The sequence below is a fragment of the Styela clava genome, chromosome 9 (genome assembly GCF_964204865.1).
Source record: "Styela clava chromosome 9, kaStyClav1.hap1.2, whole genome shotgun sequence".
Taxonomy (NCBI): domain Eukaryota; kingdom Metazoa; phylum Chordata; class Ascidiacea; order Stolidobranchia; family Styelidae; genus Styela; species Styela clava.
Genome location: NC_135258.1, coordinates 3,215,881 through 3,238,197, shown reverse-complemented (window position 1 = coordinate 3,238,197; position 22,317 = coordinate 3,215,881). Strand labels below are relative to the sequence as shown.

The following is a 22,317-nucleotide window of genomic DNA, read 5'->3' as shown; positions in this document are numbered from 1 at the left end:
AAATCATCTATAATAAATGTGACATCACAATAAATTTATCATATTACACAATAATGGCACAGCAAATAGAAATTTCAATAAAACTATTAACAATTGGCAAGCACATTTAACTAGGCAAAAATATGTTAGGAGTGAAGTACATCGCTGGAATAGGGATTCCTGGTCTTCAAAAGTCAATGATGCATGAAATAGTGATCACAACTTAGCAGAGTGGAAATTAACATTTATTATTTGGCTTTACAATAGTGTACATAAAAAAATCTATTTTTCAGAGCGATCCAACATACTAAATTGGGTTGTAAATAAGGCCGGTGCCCAGAAAATTCTGATACCAGTACAAAAATATGACATTATAGAAAAAATCAACTAAAATGAAGCCTTTAAATTTGATCTGAATGGAATTGGTGAAACATCCTGAGTAGGAAATTTCTTGGGCACATTTTTTTGTGGGTTGTTTTCCTAATATCAGAATTACAGCAAAACACACAAAATAATGGTAACTTCCCCAGTTATTCCTCCCCCCTTAATATTACCCCGCCCTATTTTGAAATAACAAATAGAAATCAACCAGTTGGGGTTAGATATAGGGATGGTAATGATTTAAAAAATTGAATTTCCAGGGCAATCAGCATTCCTAAGCCCAACTGGGTGAGTATATTCATATATTATTATTATTTTTGGGGGGAGGGGGTAACTGGAAAAGGTCCAAATAGTGTAGGCAAAATCTTATACGCCGTTATCAACCCACCCTTGTTGAAATAGATAAAAGCATACCAAGCGTGAAATTGCTGACAAGACAATACTTAAAGATAAATAGACTTAGTGTACATTAGTACCATTCAAAATCAACAACAAAATCAATGAAGCGTGGCTGGCCAGAATAATATAATCCAAATTCATGAACAACAATGATGCTGTTTAATGCTTCATTGACTTTGTTTTAATGAAATTTGCTCAAAGCAAGGTCACCTGCACTGAAGGAAAACCTAATGGGATTTGGGATATACCAATCAAAATACCACTAGATTTATAAACAGGGGGTTGGGCATGAGTGCTAAAAGCCTCTGGGGGAGGGCCATGGGCCATAAAAAGTTGGGAACCACTGCTCTAAAGTATCATACGGTAAAATATAATCGAGCGAGAAATTAAGGAGATTTGTCTCTAACTCTAAGCAAGGTTACAGATAACCATAACGGATAAGTGCCAAGAGCGACTGAGGCTATAAAGCAGGGCTTCCCAAACTGGGGAAATGAATTTTAGTGGTCATAAAGTTTACACAAATTTCACAGAAAGTACGATATCTATTGTATTCTCATGATTTTGAGACAAGACATAGGATCAGAGACGTGGCGAGCTTGCAAAACATTGCCCACTTTAATAGTTAAGACCAGAGAAGCAGCGCGCTTCTCAAAACAGGGACGCAAAAAAACTTTAATAAATTGGAGGGGATCGCAATCTTAAAAGTTTGGAAAACCCTGTTATAAAGTATCTTATTGTGAAATTCAGCGTCAATTCTTGATAACAATGAGATCAAATGGTACTAAGGTGGAAAAGACATTGGAAATTCTGTATATAACCTTTTTACATTAGAAGATAAAAAATTTCATTTTGAAAACTACTATTTCATTGTGTAGAAAAACACCCAAAACATACGAAATAGTGCAAAATGAAATTAAGCAAAAATTCAAGAGTACATTTTTTAAAACATTCAGGATTCTCATATTTATCCTAAGAAAAAGAAAAGCCGATAAGGCAATTCAATAATATGATGAAACACGGCTTCTGAATCATTAGTTTCACATATACGTACCAGAGGTCAATTGGCCTTTTCAAGGTCACAGAAACCCAGAAATTGAGGTTTAAGGAAACCAATGTTGCCAGATTTATCCATTATAAAGATATAATCTGCAGACATTTTAGATTGATTGTTAGTGAAAAAAGACATTAAACAAACTTTTAGATAAAAAATAGTGTCAGTTTAATAAATAGTTCAATAGGAACAAGGGTGCATAAATATGTTACCATGGAGTAAGAAAAGAAAATCTAACAGAAAGTGGAAACAATGTTTCTCTTTAATTTTATCTGAGCACTCGAACAGATATCAGTTCATTGTCCAAATTCAAAAAATATTTTAATGCTGGAAGGGACATGAAACGGTGACTTGATCATTGCTTTGAATATTTTCCCCAATATAATGCGTATTCACTTGGAATCTTAGGCTAAGCCTGAGAAAGATTCAAATGCTCCCATGAATGAGTCGGATACATTCAATTTGTAAAAAATTATCGGAAAATGTAGAGTCGAAATGATTCTACTAGGGTAGGATAGAGATTAGATTTACTACATATTTATCTAAGGAGAAAGGGAAGCCAATAAGACAACCTAACCATATGGGACTAGTAAGTCAGTCATTTGTTTCCAGGAGCATGGACTTGTATTATTTGCTATTCCTTTTTGGGGGCTCCCGAAGTATGCGAACCAAGATGGCGGACATCGGAATGTAATATGTGTACTAGGTTAGGGTTAGGCCATAATTTTAGGTATAAATACTACGGGAGGCTCTTGGCTAGTCTTCGAACTGATAATGGGACTAAAATAAGGAAAATTGGAAAAAAATTATCGCCTAACCCTAACCTGTTACCCATGTTACGTTCCGATGTCCGCCATCTTGGTTCGCATACTTCGGGAGCACCCTTTTTTGAATAGGATTCGATTTTCAGATTTATTACAGGGGAAGGAAATGTGATAAGACGGCTGAATCATATGGTGGGTGAAACCCCAACTTTTCAACCCATTAGCGGTCCATGTCGGGTATGGGACAGATACACAGTTATTTGTTTCAGATGCAGACGTTCAGCCAGCTCGTACACTTAATACACACAGTACAGAAAGCAAATAGTAAAAAATTGGCATCAATTTATAATTAAACCCAATACTAAATTATACAATACACAATACGAACACAAAAATTATGTCATTGGCGATTACTAGAAAGAGCAAATAGAGACAGTTGAAACAAAAATGGTTTTTAGAACAAGAACGTAGATATTTTATCCACTGGGGTCTTGCTGTAGTGGTTAGAATGATGGATCTAACCATAATAAATTCAAAAGTTAAAATGTTATGTCTAAACCCCATGCCCACTTCCTCATCTTGGGCCAATAACTTTGGAACTGTTATCTGAAAGCCATGGTGAAGGTCCTTTCAAAATTTCAACGTCAAATTCTAGCGAAAATTTTTGATATTTCATTCTCAACAATACCATTTTAGAATGTTTCAAGGTGATGAATTGCTGACCTATAAAGATGGTCAATGAAAAATATGGAAAATTAAATCTCCCTAAAAATAGTAGATTCTTGGGACCAGTGGCAGCTTATACGAAGCCTTATTTGAAGTCAAAACACCCCGTGGAAAAACGTTTTTTTAGTCCATTTCGTACCAAAGCAGAATATGACAATGATGGGTATGGATTTTTTTTATTAATGTTATGTTGCTGTTGTTAGTATTTCTTTTATTCTTTTGCTTCGCTGATTTTGCCTGATTAGATTTAGGTTAGAATCAGGATTCTCACTAAAATACAAAAAAGATTTGTGGAACATAGCTCACAATCTTTTTGATTCTTTTGACAATGTCTCTTCACTCTTTTTAGTAATCACGAAAAAGCTTAAAAAAATTCTACATTTCACCATATAGATATACATATAATTAAATTTACATAAATATTTAAAGATATTGCAACCCATAGTACTACGCGAAAAAAAAGTAAAGCTACCATGAAAAAATAAGTAAATTATAAAGCTGAAAAATATTGAAATTAAATTGTATACATCGATAAGAAAATTCTACGATTTACTTCAAATGGAATAAATAGCATAATGTACCCGTAAACTGTTATTAATGTTTGCTCAACCAATTAAAGTTTGTTATTGAAGTTGCCGTATATCATCGTATGATACAGCCTCAAGTCATAAAATTAGACAGGGAGAAAAGGACCTGCAGTTTAATAGACAATATTCTAATAACCACTGTATTGACACAAAAGTATAGTTCACCCGTTGGCCAATTAACATTGAAATTGTACCATTGAAAACTTCAAGCAGGGATGTCCCGAACAAATCAAACATCCGAAACTGGTTATAATTGACATTATAAATTTTTGGCTTTATAAATAATTCAAAATTTTATCATAAAATAGACTTCATTAAACTTTTAGAAAATCAATCAAAACAATGTTTATCTTATCCTGCCAATCCTGCATTACCAAATTCAATTTCCGACAAAAGCTGGAAAATATTCCTTTTTCAAAAATACTACTTTACAGTATGTTAGATGTCGGGAAAATTTATCTTGATCTGAAAGTCAGACATAAGATTGAATTCATTCAACTTCTGACAGTGAAAAATAAAATATTAATCAAAACAATGTTTATCTTATCTTGGTAGTCATGCATTACCAAACTCGATTTTTTACAAGATAGAACATATTCAACATTCCTTATTCAAAAATGCTATTCCATACTGTGATGGAAGTTATATGAAAATTTAGGTCAGGCGTTACAATTGACTTCGCATAACTTTCAAACTCGGTAACAGATAAAAAAAATATTAAAAACAATTTTAATCTTGCCAATCCTGCATTGCCAAATTCTTTTTTTGACTCCAGTTTGTAACATTTTATGTATCACATGTTCGCATAAATGGAAAAAAGCGGACCGAAATTGTCCGATAACTAATTTTGGGACTTTCAAAGGTCATTCAAAAATTTCAATGTCAAAGATTTTATCGATAATGTTTTATATTTCATTTCCGAGAATACTATTTTAGGATAAATTCAGAATAGAATTAAGGTTGGCCATCCCTAATTCCAAACAATATCTATTTAAGCGAAATTTATTCGCAAAAGATCAGAGATTGTAAGCTATTTTATTATTTACATAAAACAGGCCATTTCACAGAGCGATTTCAATCAGCAAGTAATGTTATTGAATTGTCATTGAGTGTTAAGTTAAGGAGGTACTTGAGCTGATTCAGCTTGGTTACGTTCAATTCAAATAAAAACAGCCTTAGGCTATTTCAAGAATGATTGGACGATTTGAAAATGGTCATCGTACACTTGAAACATAATATGCTACATCCTGGTTAAGTTGGATTGGTCATTTTTGAGAAGAAATGGTTTAACATAGGCGGAGGGTGGTTCTTAGACGGTGGGCGTGCCGCAAAAGGGGGGCTTTGACAATTTTTTAAGGGGGTGTGAAGCTAATTATAAATATTTGTTAGATTAGATCTTGCCTGCCTTATTTTGGATATTCAAATTTCTTTATTTTGGATTTTTCCGTTCCATCCACATATTTTTAGGGACGCGGCCTAAAAAGTTTGAGAACCACTGGTTCAACATTTAAATTTGAATGAACCTATGCAAAAGTTAAATGTGTTCGCTGAACTGAAAAAAAGGCAAATCTTGGGAGTGAAATAAGTAGCCAAAAAGTGTACTATGACCAAAAATGCTTTCTTTTACACCTGAAAACTGTAAAATACATGGAAATACATCGAATTCTATATAATTCCACAGTAAATCCGAAATATCCTTAATAAATATGTTTCTACGAGAGGGCTTTTTGAGTGAAATTAGACCAAGTGTCCAATTTTCATTAATAACAGGCTTTAGAAATATTAACATAAATTCGACGCTTGATTTTAAGCATAATTTCATTTAATTTTGGACTATTTGGTATTCTCATAGAATTATCAAAAAGACCAGACTAAAAAAAAACAGCTGTGGATTGACTGATATTGGACATCACTTAACAATGTATGTTGGAGTTAGCAAGGCTACAGATTACCTTAATCCTATTTATAGCAGAATTTCTTTTTTATATTCGCCTAATCAAGCGTGCATAAGAATTAATAATCCATACTAGGAGATCTACAATATTTTTGAAGGCTGCTCAAAGGAAAATTGTTAGTCCAAACGTCATTGCCTTGAGTTATCAGTAGGGATGGCCAAAATCAAATATTTCACTATCTCGAATACATTCTGAAAAAAATATTTTCGAATGCGGAATATCGAATACATTCTAATTGGGGGCATGTTCATGTGAAAAATTCCTAAAACAATAAATCTTCATGTTGATCACATCTAAAATGAGACAAATATGAAATATAATGAATTTGATTCGTTCTGGACATCTTTGGGTGAACCACAGTTACCATAGGTAGTAGGTTAGGAATTTTATGAGTCACTCAATATAAATAACTTCAATGGGGGCAACGGTTTATACACTATTTTGGGAGTCGTCCTTATATTATCCATTTAATATCATTAGCCCAACTTTGGCCCAGTTGAAGTAATCTATCTCGGGTAATGTAAATAAACGTCAAGGAAGTGAAAAAGGCTTGGAATTATATACGGCCAGATATAAATAGAAGATTATTCAAGTTGGGAATGGTTTATTTATATATTAGAAGAGAGTACAAAACCTATCCATCACATAACTTATTATCTAAGTGGTGATAGCAATCCTAATAAAATAATGTTTTCTGAAGAATCTGATCATTGACAGGAGGAAGGTAACATAAATATAGGGTGTCCATAAAGTCTCGAATTTATCAATACCTCATATTGTCACAGTCTCACAGATGTATTGAATGAAGTGAAAATACTTGAACGATTACTGATTAAAAAACAACATACCTGGTTAAGATATATTGTGAACTGACTTCATAACAAAGTTGAAATTTTAAAGGGACTTTATGGACACCCTTTATGATTGTGTTAGTGTGCAGCAATAAATACTCTTGCACCACACAGAATAGTCCTTTTCTATAATTCAGCATTTTTCAATAATTGTAAAACATGACAACTATAAAAAGCAAACAAAGCAAATTTTTCTTGACATTAGAAATAGATTTAAATTTATCCTGTGACAGACATGGGCCGCAAATAAACACTACATAATATATGTACTTCATCAGTATACCAAGATTGATCTAAATTTTAAAAAAATTGATGTTTGAATCCTGTCCTTATCCAAAAAACATGACATGATTGGAAAGCAAATAACATTTCATGTTTTACAAGTTTGTATAAATGGAATAGAACAGACCAAAGTGGGCCGGACGGTGGTAACTAATTTTAGCACTTTGATCTGAAGGTCATCAAAAAGTTCAAAGTCAAATTCAACGAGATTCTAACAAAATATATTATTTAAACAACACTTTTACGCCTTTCATTTTAAACAAGGTTTAGTACAAACAGTTACTGCTGAGCTAGGACCTGCTATGGTTAATGGCAGAATTTTTTTTCGTTCTGCATTGCTTGGCCAATTTATTACACCATGAGTGGACATTTTTCCGAATGTAATGCCAATACAACACAGTTCAATGTCTTGACCATGGCGCCGAATAATCGAACTCAAACCTTTTCACAAAGTTTCTAAGCAATATATTTGCAGTAAATTTTTTTAGGATCACACACACATTAATTAATTTTATATAATTATAGTCAAATTTGTGGTGCTAGTATCTCCATTGATAATTTTGTCAAACTAGAATACTGGTTAGAAACCGAAGACGTATCGATCTAAGGTTAGGGGATCCCGCAAAACAGTGGTCTTACTCCATAGTGACACCGTGTGTCCCATCACTAATTACTTAATGACTCGCTAATTATAAGACATAATCCATCCAAAATCAATAGGCTTCTGATCCGAGCTATGATGAATGCACATGCAAAATTTGGAGCGGATTCAACCTCGCTTTTGTGAGATATCGCGTGCATCTAACACACAGACAAACAGACAGACAAATACCTATCAACATACTTACCGATCTTAAGATCGATAAGTAATTAGTACTAATTACAGGATAGAATGACCCATCATTTTACACTGCCATTGCAATCAAAATTAACTATAGTGACACAAATGAAAATGAATTCCTAACATCTCTAGCGATTTTAAATGCTTGTGGCCTACCTGAAAGCGTTGTAGCTCAGCAATGGGCCATGTCCCACATTTTCCGGGGGCCACAAATCTATTAAAAATGCGAGAGATATTGATAATTTTGATTTGTGTCACTATAGGTAGGTCTAGAAGCAGAGATGTCCAGAACCAAATAATTTATTATTGGGAATAAATTTTAAAATAGCATTTTTAAATAAGAAATATCAAATATACTGTAAATTGACTAAATGGTCCTGTTTACATGGCACACAGTAAGCAGATGGGAGCTTACAGCCAACATATGGATAGATAGAACCTCATAAAAATTATTTGGGAAACTACAAGTTGAGTTTCAATTTTAATATAAATATAAAGTACTTATAAATTGCAGTGAAAAAATTTATTGAAAGAAATGAAGCAAGGAGAATAGTATAATATAAGAGAAACAAAGTCAGAAATAGCAGAATGGCAGGATAAATAAAAATAATACCGTAAAGAAATTTATAACTGAAAATTCATTCCCAAAATCAAGCATATAATCATATATAACCAGCTCAAATGCTGAGGAGAGATCCTTCATATAATACTCTATAGAGCAGGGGTGGGCAATATACGGCCCGCGGGCCGGGTCCTCCTGCGCCAAGATTTTGACCGGCCCCCTGTCTGAACTTCAGTACATTATAATATTACATTATTACACTTTTAGTACACAATGATAAATTCATTATTGGTTTTTTGGTCTCTATTTTTTGTAAAGTTTAAACCTTACTTTAAACGCGATTTATAATTTTCTTTCTTGCATTAGCGAATAAATATATGTGATTAAGATATTGAATACTATTCATGTTATAATCCAGCCCGCCGAGGACTTCATTTTCCCACATCTGGACCGCCGACTAGAGAAGTTGCCCACCCCTGCTGTAGAGCAATGGTTTTCAACCATGATTCAATGGAAATCATATAGCTATTAGGTTTGGCACTATTATTAATTAAACTTGCTACACTTTAAAAGTCATTTTATTTTCCCAGTATTAGTCTTACTTCAATTAGTTATTCATATTGCCTTACAACGAATTCATATGCAGAAATTGTAAGTTGCAAGTACCAAAAAGGTTGAAAACCACCGTTCTATGAAGTGGAGAGAGAATAGGAAATAAAGACGAAAGCAGGAACAAAACAAACAGGAATAGCATATAGCAAAAGAAAAATTATAAAAGGAAAAATAAATCCAATCAAAAGGGTGTCCATATTTAAATAAATCATAAGTCAAGAAACAGTGAAATGCTAGTTGCTTTAAACATTTTTGTTAACATTATTTACAACATCCAATTTTCCTTTTTAAATTATTCATGATACAATTAATTAAGGTAACATATGGTAGAGAAGGATGAGCCTTATTTTAGTCAATAACTCATTACATGTCACATAAATGTTATAAATACCTTCCCAGGGGAGATAGAGATAATAAAGTCTTATGTGCTATACTGGTACTGTCTGGTGGTACTCGTAGAATCTTATTACTTACTGAAAAAACGAAATACAGCAAATAGACAACAACTTGAAACTGAGGAAAAGGGCGCCAAACAGAGTTAATGATGTTTCCTTCATTTTATGTTGTTTTCCTCTATTTCACATAAATGTTACAAAAATATTCTTAGGAGCGCCCTTTCATGACCAGTGATAGGAAATATTTAATTTTCATTGATTTAACTCAACAATCCACTCAAAGTGGCAAGTTCTATCTACACACTGCATAGTAGAAGTTCACAAATTTGAAACCGTGAGTGACCGACACCAAATTTCTAGTATTCGGAAATTATTTTTTTCCAATATGCAATAGAAACATATAGTAGTCTGTGTATATTCGACAAGTTTGAATTTGGAAATGCAGGATAGGTAAGATAAACAATGATTTGATTTTTTATGGTATTCAGAGATTTTATAATTTTCTTAAAGTCAATAATTTTAAATTGAATAAACCTAAACCTGTATAGATTCAAGTATTAGGCTCATTTTTTGGCCCTCAGGCTTTGAAACTTTGTATACTAACACAACCAAAGAATGCTCACAAGCCACAGCCAAACAAAACCTCAAATACCATAAACAGTTTCTGCGAATAAATCTTTTGTCTCGTTTAGCCTGCTATAGCGTAAGCACAATGGCAACTAAAATTTCATGGGTGGGGTGTCGGGTATTAAAATCAGATCAAGTTTCTGCGGAGTTTTGAACCTGTAGTCTCTAACATGTAACTTTAGGATCTAACTTCTACCAGATTTAGTATCTCTTATATTTTCAGAGATAGCCAAAATCAAATATATTTTTTTAAGAACATCAAAATTCTAAATTTGGTAATGTCACCATAGAATTAGCAGAAATCATTATAAATCAAAGAAATTGAATTGGCAATGCAGAATTCTGGATTTGTTTTGCAATCCTTACCATTACATGAATAAATATCACAGCTAACAATGGCACAAAAGAACAAGTGTACTAACCAATATAAAATATAAAAAAAAAGTAAGAGTTCTAATGAAGACTACCAGGCCATGATACAAGTTTTATCGAAACACAGTTAACAGATTTCAAAATATTTAGGACTTGTAGATAAGGGATATCTTTCACAAGTCTTTTATTGATTGCAACAATCTCATCCCCGCATTTCAGGAATTTATTCGCGCTTGAATTTTTGGAAATATGCGTAATAAAAATCGGGGATGGCCCATGTTCTTCTGTAAATCCTCCCGTGATTTTAAATCCGTAATTTGTAGAAGAAGGTTTCCGTAAAACCACCTCGCGTATCGATGAAAACTCATGTGTAGCAGCGAGCCACATTTTCCAAGATGGAGCCCATTTACTTGGATTTTGATGTAGAGAAGTCAGTTCATCCCATAAAGCTGTGTCTTCAGCTTTCCCTTCATATTCTAATTCGTAAGCAACGAGAGTAACTTCTCTTTGCTGAGCTGATTCCCGTAATGCGTTCATTGCTTGAGTGTGAGAGAGACCAGTTAAACGTATCGAGTTTATTTCTGAAAGGAGGTCGCCACGACGTATTCGCTTGTCTTTACCTAATACTGACATGGAAAGAACATCTTGAACAAATATTGGTAGATTTCCACGAGGGCTCCCATTTCCTCCTGAAACAATGATTCCTAAATTTTCCTTTGGTGATTTTGTGACAGAAATTATTTTTTTCGTGTGGGATGATTTTGACAACTTCTTTTGCTGCGGCGAATACGGATTCGTGGATTTTGACATTGAAGTAGATGCATCATTTGAAGCACTTTTCTGCCTTTGTATTATTGAATCATGAGCCCATTCGTTACAGACTATAGTAGGTTTAACCAGCGGATGGCGAACTAGTATTTTTACTTCTTTATCGCAACTTCCGATAACTCTAGCAGCTTGTTCTGGTGTACTATCACCGACTTCGGTGTTCCCAATTTTCATTATTCTGTCTCCGACTTGAAGACGACCGTCCGATTCCGCAACTTGACCCGGGATTAGTTCAATGATATAAACACCTTTCGCTCCGGTTTCACTAGAAGATATACGAATCCCGAGCTGCTCAAGCGGAGGTTTGATGAGGCCAACACATTCCTCATAATATGCAGAAGAGCTTGGTTTTCTGACTAAAGAAGCAACGCTGTCACTGGGGTCCTCATTGTCCACATCTCGTAACAACATAAACCTCATTAAATTAGACGGCTTCGTAAGCGCAGCACGAGCTTCAGCATGCATTACTGAAAACATTGGTTCTCCATTTATCTCCATTATAATGTCACCAACATGAATACGACCATCTTGAAACGCTAAACTCTGCGGTAAAATATCTTGAACAATAATATAATGCAACGGCGTATCACTACCACCGACTATAAGCAATCCAAGCTCAGCTGTACCTTCTGGTCGAAACAATTCAACGACAACTTCTTCCGAAAAAGGGTGCAAATCTGAAAGCTTATCATTGTTATCCTTGAAAGCACAAATTTTCAAATGCGCTTCGATACCAGCTCTTGGACCTTTATGATCACAGCCATACATCGATTTAGGGCACCGTGAAACGGCCCCTGGGCATATTTCCTTTAAATGGCCCTTAAGGTCACAGCGCTGTATTTTTTTATCACAATATTCCTCATGCGGACAGGTAACTGTTAATTTGTTAACTAGTTTTCGTAGAATTAGACTTGACTGCCAACAGTCTGTTGCTGTGTTGGTTAATTCTTCTCTATCTACTGGACAAATGTGTTTCACTCTTAAATAATTTTTGATGCAAATAGAACAGAACGTGTGTCCGCATTTTGTATCGTAGGGATCAACCAGTGGTTGCAGACAAATATCACACATCAGGTCTTCATCAACTTCGTCGACGTAATTATATTCATGATTTTCCGTAACACCGTGATTCTGCCCACAGCATTTGCATAACGGTGGTGATTTAGGTACAGGTGATGTGCTTTTGTGAGTCGTTTCGTTTACATTGTTCTCGACACTAGATGTCCTCATTTCAGTACTAGGTTCGTTTTCAACTGGTGAATTCCCACGAGACGAGTGCGATGAATAGGACGACTCTCTATCACTAGATGGTGTTTGACGTCCTTGACGAGACGATCGATTTGTATCAGAAATTTGCGTACGCTGTCCAGATGTTTCTGGAAGCTCCACAAATTGTCCTCCTCTATCGTTACGTGGTTGATTGGTTGTGACATGCTGGATAGTAGCGTTTGAATAATCGATTGTAGTATAACGTTCCCCTTCGACAGAAACATACTCCGGTTGAGACGAACTTAAATTTGTGTTCAAAAATTCAGTATTTCCCCATCGTTCAAGTTCAGAGCAATAACTAAGTCCTGTGTCATCGTAACTATACGATTCATTTCTTGAAATTGTTTGGTATCCGAGATTATCAATTCCACTACTAGGGCATCGAGGAGACGAATCTGAGTGATAGCTTTCTTTTTCGATGTTCGATCGTGTTTTACGATGCTTTTGTTTTGAGATCGAATTTTCTGAGGTCGGCCGTCCGACAGCGACGAACCCTATATCCCCAGTCCCACTTTTAACAGCCACTACATCTCTATTAATTTGATTTCTATTTTTCGTCAAAGTACTGGAGGATTCGATCTCACCCCCCTCTTCTTGATTATGAACGCCCACGCTGCTATCTGAGCTGAAGTCTATAAGATCGTTCTGTCCTGGCAAGCAATCAGGAGCTTGATAAGAGTATTCCATAATACGATTACTGAATAATAATATATAACTTGAAAAAAATAAACAGCCCAGTTGGAACTAATTTTAGAAAGATGTGAAAAAGACAAATGTTTATACGTTTATTTTTCTATCTTACAACCAAGAATTAAATTCCTTGTGTACAATCCAAATTATAGAAACATGAAAATAAATATCAGAATTCTTATCCATGGTTAGATATAAAAAGATGAAAGACATTGGTGAAATAATATACCATAAATACAAAACACAACTAAAAAAAAATAAAAATTTTAAACTGAAAAATCGTGGGACTGGCATAAATTGTATCTAGTTCAGGAGGGGCTTGATAAGTCACAGTAACGTCGTAGTGATGACACAAGCCAATTAGAAGTACATGTGGTACTAAACTACACCAGACCCCATAAGCAGCCATTCCAGATAACATTATTTATAGGGGTACCGGTATCGCGCAATCGCGGTACCGGTATCTAAGTAAACAATGTAAATCCATAGATACCGGTAACTTCAAGTGTTCCTCGTCATTAAAGGAAATAATAGTCTGCTCTACACTGCATAATACACACCATCAATATGTACTCATTCTAGAAATATAATTAGTAGTTACATAAATCTGCCGGGTCTACTGATTCGAAGGTTGAAGTCAAATATGAAAAAGAAAACTTAACTAAGGCGGTTGAACCATGTTGAACTAAAAGGCGAACTTGTGAGTCGTACGTGGGAGGAGGTAATTTCTCGGTGACTCACACACGACCTCTTGAGGCCTAATTCAAGTCATCAACCAAACCACGCCTCTCACAATACTCCTATCAAAAATAATCTTTCCACTGCGGAAAAAAAACAGCCGATGACTTGCTAAATTTTATTAATTATATTTATAAGATGTCGACTTCGTATACGGTTATGGCCGCAAACCACAAGATTTGCACCTGTACATACAATGTAGAAAATCAACGGTGGGAAGACGGACGTGCGCACTATCTGAAACCTGAAATAACATCAGAATTCCCCTTCCCTGTTTTCACTATAATATATTTCATTGTATTAGTTTTATTCCAATAAAGTTAATTTTCAATAAAATGTAATTCGAAAACTGTTCTTTGTTTTCAGTCCCGACTAGAACCCTGAAGACAAAACTTGTTTATATAGGTATTTAAAATACATTTTTTCAAAATCAACAAAATTTTTCGAAAAGCTCTGAAAAGATTTGAAAACAATTAGCAATAATGAAAGTAATGCTTCCAAGGGATTGAACGAAATTAAAAATAAATTCAAAAAGCAGACAAACACGATGAATGTTTTTCCAAGCATCGATTTCGTGCATAAAGAAATCGTTTAGGACAGAATATAAATATACAAGAGATGAGAAAGTTGACTTGAGGCCTTTTGCCCAGCTACCAGTTCCTGTCGGGTATAGAATTAGTAAGCCAGTTATTTGTTTTCAGATGTGTGGACTTGATGATAGAAAAAGCCGTAACCGACCAGCGTTACATGAACGAAATTCGCACAAAAAAAAACTCGAGTGTCGGGTCCCTATAGGGGTGTAGCCAGAATTACAAAAAAAAATGATGGGGGGGGGGGCGGGGAGAATGATGATGAGGTAGGTTCCAAAATGGGAATTCAAAAATTCCCGTGCAATAACTTCTAAATCGAGTGCCGTGATTACTCCAGTCTTTAAAATAGACATTTTTTCAGCGAATAATTATCGCCTTTGCGTTGACTTACGGTAAAACAAAGGGAGGACTACTCTAAAAAACTATGAAAATTTGTGGACATGTAATACGCGATACACTATACCCGGTTATGAATAGATGGATTCGAATTTTTGCAACCTTGGGATGTGTCAACTTTGAATTATTCTCTTTCAGCGCTGACTGCTACTCAAAATTATTTTTGAAATATCGCCGTTGGAAAAACCCAAGCGTCTGCGTTAAAATCCCGAACGGGCAAAGTATTTAATCCATGATTGCCACACCATATTAATAAATTTATAATGTTTGCCACTGCCGAATTGATCGATTTTATAAATGGGAGTGAACAGTACTTTTATGAAAAATATATTGCCAAGCTGAAAAATTTTCAACGGTAGCCAAACAAATTGTGCGATTTACGCGGATCTCTTAAAACAAAACTCATTGTGTTTCCCTTCGTTTTATTTACCCTTTATCATCTTTAGCATCACATCGCTGATGAATACACTATAACAACTCATTTTTTACAGTTTACTCAAAATTCCGTGCGAAAAAGCAATCATCATCTTGCTCTTGGAACAACAACAATTTGTGATTTAGGAGAATAAATACCAACGTAAAATTGTTTTTATAAAAATTATAGTTTTGGTTTATCCAATTTGGCAATGGATTTGAATTTGGCAAAAAAAAAAAAAAAAAACGTAAAGGTGTTTACGGCCTACGCCCCACTGATAAAAACAATCGGTGATTTTAACAAAATGCAATCGCACGGTGACTTTTTCAGCCTTCTGAGAATTTTGTGGGGGTCATATATAGGATTGGCCATATGTAACCGTCGATAATAACCACTATTCTTATGTAAAACCATATAAGTTCCTCGTGTCACTTTATGTTTGAACGTGTTTTTTTGTGATGACAAAATAAACGATTGATTGATTGATTGACTTATTCCGTGTTGGATAGTGTGAAATATTGTATAATACGTAATTATTATATATGCATAATACTGTACCATCGAAACAAATTACATTTCAAATCGAAACGCGTGAATTACAGTATCGTAATCATCCGTACCTTGGTAAGTGTATTACTATCGTTACCCAGTCGCAATCTCATGTATTTACACTTCATATAGCGTTTAATCCGTGTATAGCCGCACTTCATTTTAGTCAGAAGTTCAGAACGTCGTGTAGCAAAGATAGTAATCAATTCTCCCAGGTCTGCTATGGTAATTGTTCAACGCCAAGAACTTGAAAAGTACCGTCGCTAATTCGTGACGTATGTTAGGACGTAATGGCGCGCGTCATCAAAATTGCACCATCGTTACATCAGAATGACATCATAGGCTTGCACAAATAAGGCGATATAGAAAGACAATGAAGACATCGGCAGCATATACAGATATATAAGTGGCGATGATACTCATACATTTATGTTACGGTAAGTTACAGAGTTTCTGTTATTCTCAGTTACAGAGTTACTGTTATTTTGTTTGTGTGGTTGTTCTTGTAGAAAATCGGAAACCTTTTGTGAAAGTTGTGGGAAATTGAGACAGTAAATGACATGCACCTTAAACTTTGCTTTGCCTATGGTTACGGTACTGGATTAACATTCAGCAATCTTATTGACTTTCCAGTTCACTCTACGCTGAGATAAATATGAAAATCCTATGTTTGCCTTTCAACTTAACATCTATCCTTTTTTCTATATTGGTATTTCAGTATTTAAATACGGAATACAGGAATAAAGATATGGTCAACTCAATTTTAAATGGGAATGTCTTAGGCATGCCTAATATGAAAGCAATATGCCAGGAAAAGGCAAAATTCACAGAACTTTCTGAAGTTCCTGCAGATACAAGAATACTATCAGTAGAGGAAACTGGCAATAGTTGTGAATTTGGATCGGCAAAATATTATGCCATCTGTGGCTTCGGAGGGATTCTAAGTTGTGGTCTAACTCATACTGCCATGGTTCCTCTTGATTTGGTGAAATGCAGAATACAAGTTGAGCCAGATAAATACAGGGGGATTATCAGCGGTTTTAGAGTCTCTATACAAGAAGAAGGCATTCGAGGCCTAGGTAAAGGATGGGCACCTACTTTTATCGGTTATTCAATGCAAGGACTTGGCAAATTTGGATTTTATGAAGTTTTTAAGAATTTTTATGGGAATTTATTGGGTGAAGAAAAATCATATTTATGGAGAACAAGTTTATATTTGGCGGCAAGTGCTTCTGCTGAATTTTTTGCCGATATAGCTTTGGCACCGATGGAAGCTTGTAAAGTACGAATTCAAACTCAGCCAGGATTTGCAAATACTTTACGTGAAGCTTTTCCTAAAATGTGGAAAGAAGAGGGTATTACTGCCTTTTACAAAGGTTTACCTCCACTTTGGATGAGGCAAATTCCATATACCATGATCAAATTCTCTTGTTTTGAGAGAACAGTAGAGGCAATGTACAAGTATGTTGTGCCAAAACCGAGAGATGAATGCAGCAAGCCAGAGCAGCTGGTTGTTACGTTTGTCGCTGGTTACATCGCAGGTGTACTCTGCGCTATTGGGTCCCATCCTCCTGACTCGGTTGTGTCTGTACTTAATAATGACGCTGGTAGCTCTCCACTTGATGCTCTTAAAAAATTAGGGCCAGTCGGAATTTGGAAAGGTCTCACAGCTCGTATTATCATGATTGGTACTGTCACTGCCCTTCAGTGGTTTATTTATGATTCAGTGAAAGTTTATTTCCGTTTACCTCGCCCGCCACCACCAGAAATGCCAGACAGTCTGCGAATAAAACTGGCTGCTCAAGGGAAACTATGATTCAGTGTGTTTTTAATAGTTCGATTCCCACAAGCCAGATAAAAATTTGAACTTTATTTTGAGTATGTATTGAGTGATACTGATTGCCAGTGGGGCCCAATTGATGAATTTCCTTACTTTTGGTGAGATTTATTCTCTTCACGTTTAACCGAGCATTTTTTTTTTTATTAATGTAAAAACAATACATGACTTATTGCACTAAATCATGGTTAGTATCCTAATCAACTCTCTTTATGGTTATATATTCATATTTTCAGTAATGAATTTTTATTATAATCTAGGTGTTTGTATTACTATAATCGTGTATCAATATTTGTGTACTATCATTATTTTTTATGATTTCTGCCTCATCTTATCAACTGATAAAACTTGTATTCTTATCTGCACTTTTTTGAGTTTCATTTCCACAAAATAGCTAATGAACAGCATACTTTGTACCTCTCTAGTTACAGGCAACATAGATTTTATGCAATGTTATGGGCTTATGGCATCCCTTATATTTTTCTCTAGAATAATGCCTTCGTTTTCCATTTTTGAATAATCGGGATAGTAAGCTTGTTGAATATTTTCCAGTATGAATATTTCACAGTAAATAAAATATTTTTTAGTCTCTTCAGAGTCACCATAAAGCTTGGTAACATACCTACGCCGCGAATATCGGAGCCAGGGGCATTGCCAGGAGTTTTGAGGGGGGTTCTGAGATTTCTAATTTCTCAGTTGGATCGTATCAGCTAGGGTGCTGTGTATGTACTAGTGTGCATGCGATGTATGATACCGAAAAATTTTTTTTTACATTTCAATAAGGGGGAATTGACGCTTGACCCCCTTGAATTTGCCATTGATCTGAGTCATATTGTGGCCTGGAAAGTTTGTTCAAAATTTTAGTTCGTGATTGTTAGTTGGCTGTTCTCCACGTGCCGCACAAGGCTTCTTGTAGGCTGCTTTGGCACGCAGGTTGCACACCCCTGGTATAATAAGTAATACGGTATGTTTTTTATGAAAATCATCTTTTTCTCTCAGAACTTTAGAGATGAGATAAGAGCAGTGCTCATTTATCTCATTTGGAATGGTACACCCTGCCCATCTAACATTTTTATTAAATAAAAACTCAATGTTTAGAAGGTGTGTTTATATTGATGCAATAATTTATTATTCAGTTAATGTGGATGTTGCTCTTGGATTCCACAATTCATTTGTGCAGAGCGAGGTAATAACCTCGTTTCCAGTGCTCCACACATTAGGAGTATCTACATAGTACACCCTGTGATGTACTACTAACTATACCAGGGGTCGCGACCCCAAATTGGGTCGAAGTGATAGGTAGGGTCGCAACCAGGTCATGGGGTCGCTGAGGTATGGTAGAGGATGGATGTACAACTCATCTAAGATTTGACAAACCATGTTAAATTTAGCAGTTTGTACCATGGCTTAATGTAAAACAGGCCTATAGGCATCGCTCTATGCTTTCGTTATTGAAAATGTAGGTGTTTATTATGACATCACTGTTTGGTTTTAGCTTATTTTACTTAATACCACCACATAACCAAACTCAAAAGTCCAGTGAAAGAAGCTCTAAAGTTTCGTGAAAAATATATATATTGACCTGGGGTCGCACTGGACACTTGAAAGTTGTCTTTGGGGTCGTCCTGAAAAAAGCTTGGGAACCCCTGTACTATACACTCGGTTGACAAGCACTGGATCAGAGATTAGTTTGGTGTGTGTTCCCCTATTTCGCCTCAGGCTCTGCAAAATCTCATTAGTTCAAACCTTGACAATTGCACTTATATTTACCTATTTCATTTATTCTTATTCAGATGAAATTTAGCTTTAAATGCTTAGTAGCAATGAGTAGAGTATCTTATAATGAAATATACAAATACAGTCCGCCTTCATGGTGCAAACATCTGGAAAAATGTCCAACACATAGAGCCGCACTGGCGTTAACACCGACACCCATACATGCTTGGAAAGTTCCGGGACTACCTGAGGACGTTAAATTATTTGTGAAGAGAGATGATATGACTGGAGCTGCTTTGAGTGGAAATAAAGTAAGAAAACTGGAATTTTTACTGGCAGATGCGATTCAAAAAGGATGTGGCTCTGTTATCACATGTGGGGCATTACAATCGAACCATTGTCGTGCAACTGCGGTTGCTGCGTCTCAACTTGGACTAGAAACGCATCTGTTGCTACGATCAGAGGAAGATGTTGACGCAATAAAAAGCAGTGGGAATTTATTTTTATCTCAAATGTGCAATGCGAATGTATATTTAGTACCGAAACGTGCTAAATACGAGACAGAGTTAAAACCAAGACAAGAGGCTTTAGCTGAAGCTATTTTAAAGAAAACTGGAAAGCCCGCGTATCCAATCTGTGTTGGGGGCTCGGATAGTGTGGGTTTACATGGCTACCTCAATGCATGGAACGAATTGTTAGATCAAAAAGTGCAAGATAATTTTGACGATGTTATTGTTACTTGTGGCAGCGGAGGGACAATCGCAGGCATTTCGATCGGTAACTATCTCACTGGGGGGAAACTTAAAATTCATGCAGTGGCCGTTTGTGACGACGCTGCCTATTTTCATGGCCATATTAATTCTATGCTTGAAGAAATTGGATTGAGCAGTGAGACCTGCTCGGAAGACATTGTTGATATTATCGAAGGTTATAAAGGAGCCGGGTATGGAATATCAACTCCTGAAGACCACGAGTTGTATCGTAAATTGGCTGCAGCCACTGGAATATTTTGTGACCCTGTCTATAGTGGGAAAGGCATTAAAGGGTTAATTTCAGAGCTGAATATAAATCGAAAGCGTTTCAAGGGAGATAGATTTTTGTTTGTACATACTGGTGGTATATTTGGACTGTATGATGAAAGAATGTTTGATTTTTTTGAGAAAGATGTTAATAGAATATATGATTGGAAAGATATTGAGAAGTCGGCAAATGGATTTCTAGAAAGTTAATTATGTCTCTATAATTGTACAACTAATTGAAATGTGCAATTTATTTTTATAAATTTCGATGATTGGTGCAGAATGCTAAGTGTCACGAGAGTGCTTGCCATTATACCACTAATGACTGATTACCCTGCTTTGTTCCATAGATACGTAACAGTTAGCTTGTGAGTAGCCAACATTGAATGTCATAAGATCAATACCCAAAATTTTTGTGCCCACAACTTATAGAAAGCCTGCCCACGATTTCACCTAGTTATTTGTATCTGGACCTCCTGTATTGAAGGTTGCACATCCCTGATTTACACACCTTCCACCAGCCAAGTTCATGCCTTCAGATATATAATTTGGTTTTGTATTCACTATTACGGCTGAGCTTCTGTATCAGCTTACCAGTAGCCGACGAATTGATTTCTACAAAGTTAATTATGTTGCCAAAATTGTGTATTATGTACTTAAATGAGATATGCAATTTATTTTTAGAAATCTAATAATAATTACCGTATTTCCCGGCGAATAAGTCTACGGGGTGAATAAGACGAGGCCTGTTTTTGAGCCTGAAAAAATGGCTTCTCGCATATAACCTGATAATAAGACGAGTAGTAAAATCGCATCAACATCAGAGTCTCAAATTACCATGCAGAGACTTTTGAGCGATCGCCGCCTTTGCGCATTGGTTAAAATAGCCTATGATGATTTTTTCTTGTAGAGTAATATTCAATCCATAACAACTACGAGAATTCAAACTGTCTTTCAATCTAATTGTGTTCAACCTAATTCGTGATTGAGCGCACCATATAAGAACATTACCGATCTAAAACAACACGGCAATGATGAAAACGTGGGGATGCTATCGTCCAACGTATTTGGTATTTTATGGTACGAATTGAATGATGGGACGACCCCCCACCAAAATCATGCCAAAAATTTGGGTCTAGAAAAGCGACTTATTCGCTGGGAAATACGGTATGTGTTGATTCCACCAGCCTTGCTCTGCAATTCTAAAAATGTGATTGTTTGATTCCCCGCCAAAGTTTCTTGGATTTAACCACCGGTCCGTTACTGGGTCCTCTTCAATGAGTCCATGAACTACCGCTAACATAGGCCCATCTAGAGCTAAGTTCTGAAGCCCGACCCAAAATTCGGGCTGAGTCTGGCCTGAAATATCAATCATTATGTTCGGGTTGGGCTTCTCTATCGCTGACTTTTTCTAAAATAAATATATGTTTATAAAAAATATATACTAAAACTATGTGTGGAATTCGAAGAACTCTTAATAAATAAAATATGAAATTTCGGGCTCGGGCCTCCAAATCCAGTCAATTGGTCGGGTCGGGGTTAATACCCAAGTGGAATTTTTGGGCCCATCTTACCTCTAGGCCCATCCCAACATTTTTGCAAAGCCTGATGTCTATTTTTGTGGATGACATTCCTAGAGACTAGTTTTATATCAATAGTAACCGTTTGGCGTTTACCAATATACTAAACATTTATTCATAAATTAAATCTAATGAATTGCAATTTTTTCTCAAAATGTATTTATCAACGAATTTATTTTGTTTGTTGTTAGCCTTAATAAATTCCTCTAATTTTGAATTATTTAGTATTTTTCTATATAGTTAGCGGTTCATATAGGATTGGTTTGTAGATGGACAGTGAGTCTGGGGTTGAAATACGTGATCCAT

General features: G+C 35.5%; 2 protein-coding genes and 1 pseudogene across 3 annotated transcripts; 2 read left to right on the top strand and 1 right to left on the bottom strand.

The window, feature by feature from the left end:
- Window positions 1–6: 6 nt before the first annotated feature.
- Window positions 7–13,616, bottom strand: LOC120339894 (ligand of Numb protein X 2-like). The gene has a single exon (XM_078116247.1). It carries the CDS (start codon window positions 13,166–13,168, stop codon window positions 10,466–10,468), a length of 2,703 nt encoding a protein of 900 aa, XP_077972373.1. The 5' UTR covers window positions 13,169–13,616; the 3' UTR covers window positions 7–10,465.
- A 2,337-nt stretch (window positions 13,617–15,953) lies between these two features.
- On the top strand, window positions 15,954–17,799 carry LOC120339905 (solute carrier family 25 member 3 pseudogene; annotated as a pseudogene). Its single transcript, XR_013477857.1, has 2 exons — window positions 15,954–16,296; window positions 16,578–17,799. The product of XR_013477857.1 is annotated as a solute carrier family 25 member 3 pseudogene (transcript).
- Window positions 17,800–18,509: 710 nt separating this feature from the next.
- LOC144411634 (uncharacterized) lies at window positions 18,510–22,200 on the top strand. Its single transcript, XM_078116255.1, has one exon. It carries the CDS (start codon window positions 19,490–19,492, stop codon window positions 20,639–20,641), a length of 1,152 nt encoding a protein of 383 aa, XP_077972381.1. The 5' UTR covers window positions 18,510–19,489; the 3' UTR covers window positions 20,642–22,200.
- The last annotated feature ends 117 nt before the right edge of the window (window positions 22,201–22,317 follow it).